Genomic DNA, 2691 nt, shown 5'->3' with positions numbered 1-2691 from the left:
ATATATATATATATATATATATATATATATATATAGGCATACACTCCCTCATTTTCGATGCCTCCCACTTTTTTTAAAAAAATCTTTCTGTTTCGTCTGTCTTTGTGTGTATTTGGCTTCTTTCCTTGCCGCGATGACACTTCCTTGAGTGTGCGAAGTGGACCACACGAGCGGCGGCAACGACGGCAGCACAAATAATAATAATAATAATAATTAAAAACAGAGGGGGAAACGTAAGAAGGTCAGCAGAAAAAAAGTACGTTACAGGGATGATGGTGCGCCCCGCGTTTGCAGAAGTGTTAGTGGCCTCTGTGCGTGATGCACTTGCCAAGTTGCAAGACGTTAAGAGTGAGGAAGGCGATGCAGTGCAGAATACTAAGAAACGCCCGCGTGCGACCAGAGACGTCGCCATCTCGGCGTCGTCATCCACCGCCATAGTGCCACTGCGGTACCCTGTTGGTAGGAGCACGCTGCAGGTGACAGGTGTGCACGTTTCCATGCAGGAGACGGAGCAGGCGGAGGCTCACACAGGCAACGTTGGAGACTTTGTTGTCTTGCTTCGTGCGCACGTCAAAGGGAGGCTTGACCACGCTGCACGCGTCTTTACGGTAGCGGCGATGAAGTTTGCCGCTGACCCAAGCATGGGGCGGACCACCATGGCTGAAGGCGGGGCACGTGAGGATGCACGCCATGCGGGGAGGCCGGCAGCTGTGACAACCCCATCACCCTCACCGGGGAAGCCACATCGGTTGGCACGCACCGCCTTCGCCCAACTTGATCTCCGGCTGCAGTCGGAGAAGGTGGGCTTCTCCGTGCAGGTGCTCCCAGCGGGGCCCAGGCGCGCGCCGCCGCCATTGTCGACGAGGTCTTTGCTGCCCCGAGGCGGCAGTAGCGCTAGTGGTGGCTCGCTGAGGGTGATGGTCGTCGGTGTGGTCTCCCCGTTGCTGCCGTGAACCGTCGCAGCTGCGGCTGGTGGGGGTGGTTGAATGGGGAGGAAATCAATCGAATAACATCGAGAGGAACATGATGCGAAAAGAGGGGGAGGGGAGAGTAAAGAAAAGAAGGGAGGGAACGGTGGTGCGCATAGTCCTACTTTCCCAAGAAGAAGGGGCAAAAAAGAAAGACGACGGCGTTTCGTGAAGCAGGTAGCTGCTTGCGCTTGTGAATTTAACACCAGCAGCCGTGGCACACGCACACACACACACACACAGTCATGCAGACACAAAGTCCCGTACAGAGCCGTACACACAGAGCCGCGCACATCTCTTCTCTTCACGTCTCTCAACTCTGCACATTGAAGGGATACACCAAAAGAAGCAACAACAACAACAAACAAATAAACTCTCAAAAGGAGTGGTCGCAGAAAAACAACGCAACACGTATATATAGTTTGCGGCGACTTCTTAGTTCTTCCATTCTTCGATGGACGCTTTGCACCTACCGCGGCGTACCCGCGTTGTCGACTTGGGGCTCATGTCGCGTGAAGACGTTATCGAAGTGGCAAAGAAGCAGGCACAAGGTATTCGTGAAAAGACTATGCGGATAAAAGCTCTTGAAGATCTGGTTGCACAGCTCACTGGCCGACCAGCTCCTGACGTTGCTTCCACAGGTCTAAGCCCAAATCAGAGCTACACGGGCTCACTCCCAGCAACGCCTGCTGAGCACCGCAGTGAGTTGGCACTGCAACAGGCCATGGAAGAGGAGCGCATAGCATACGCTACGGAAATAAGCCGCAACGAGCAACTTACCAGGGAGCTTCAAACGCAGCTCGATACGAAGACAGCTGAGCTTACAGCGTTACAAGACAAGGTGAATGTCTGGCGAGAGAAGGTTATGCTGACCTCACGCCGCGACCAGGAGATAATTGCCCAGCTGCAGGCACGTCTAGGGCAACTGCAGAGCACTACCATCACAGCCGCTACACCAGCAGCAATTTCACCTGATGTTTTGGAAGCTGCCGTGCAGGAAAAACTCTCCCATTGGAAGGAGCGCGTCAAGACAAAAATGCAGCAGGATATGGACCGCATTCACGAACTTGAAGAGAGGCTGAAGTTAATTCAAAACAAAAACCAGTCACCATCTAAAACAGTCGCGGATACAGTGCAGCGCAAACACATAACACCATCGTCTCAGCTTTCGCAGCAAGAACCACATGACGTTTTCAAAACTCAAGAAGCCACACACACTGACATGGAAGAAGCACCTCATCAAATAGATGAACAAAAGAAGGAACATGTGCTGGAGACCATTCAGGCTGACAAGATACCAATTAAAGAATTACACCAAGAACTTCAGGCACCTCGTTCTGGTTCAACGGAATGTAACATATCTTTTGAGACACCAACCGACGTCGTACATAGCATTGGCGTTGCTGCTGTATCAGAGTTGAAACACCTCCAAAAAAACATGGCATTCCGGGAACTCAGCAACGAACAAACGATTCATTCCCTGACGCAGGAGGTGCAGCGGCTGAAAGTGGAGCTGGAGAGGGCTCGGCGCGAGCAGGAGGAGGCAGCCGGTGCCATGGAAACCATGCAGTGTGACGCTGCACGGGAGCGGGAGGAGGCTGTGGCCACTCTTGCGCAGGAGGTGCAGCGGCTAAAGTGGAGCTGGAGATGGGCTCGGCGCGAGCAGGAGGAGGCAGCTGATGCCATGGAAACCATGCAGTGTGACGCTGCACGGGAGCGGGAG

The 2691-nt window shown here is 53.2% G+C and overlaps 2 protein-coding genes across 2 annotated transcripts, besides 4 other annotated features; both read left to right on the top strand.

The window, feature by feature from the left end:
- Window positions 1-35: a microsatellite.
- A 158-nt stretch (window positions 36-193) lies between these two features.
- Window positions 194-214: a microsatellite.
- A 55-nt stretch (window positions 215-269) lies between these two features.
- Window positions 270-953, top strand: TraAM80_07341 (uncharacterized protein; the record flags this gene model as incomplete). The annotated part of the gene is made up of 1 exon (XM_029384137.1): window positions 270-953. One exon carries the CDS (start codon window positions 270-272, stop codon window positions 951-953), a length of 684 nt encoding a protein of 227 aa, XP_029236045.1.
- Window positions 954-1186: 233 nt separating this feature from the next.
- Window positions 1187-1224: a microsatellite.
- Window positions 1225-1304: 80 nt separating this feature from the next.
- Window positions 1305-1336: a microsatellite.
- An 86-nt stretch (window positions 1337-1422) lies between these two features.
- TraAM80_07340 (uncharacterized protein) lies at window positions 1423-2691 on the top strand (the record flags this gene model as incomplete). Its single annotated transcript, XM_029384136.1, has 1 exon — window positions 1423-2691. A coding segment is annotated over one exon (1269 nt), but the record flags the coding sequence as incomplete, so codon positions are not given.

The sequence above is a fragment of the Trypanosoma rangeli genome (assembly GCF_003719475.1).
Source record: "Trypanosoma rangeli strain AM80 chromosome Unknown Tra_15.4_contig_00302, whole genome shotgun sequence".
Taxonomy (NCBI): Eukaryota; Euglenozoa; class Kinetoplastea; order Trypanosomatida; family Trypanosomatidae; genus Trypanosoma; species Trypanosoma rangeli.
Note: the sequence above shows the minus strand (reverse complement) of the source record. Positions and strands in the feature narration are given on the sequence as shown.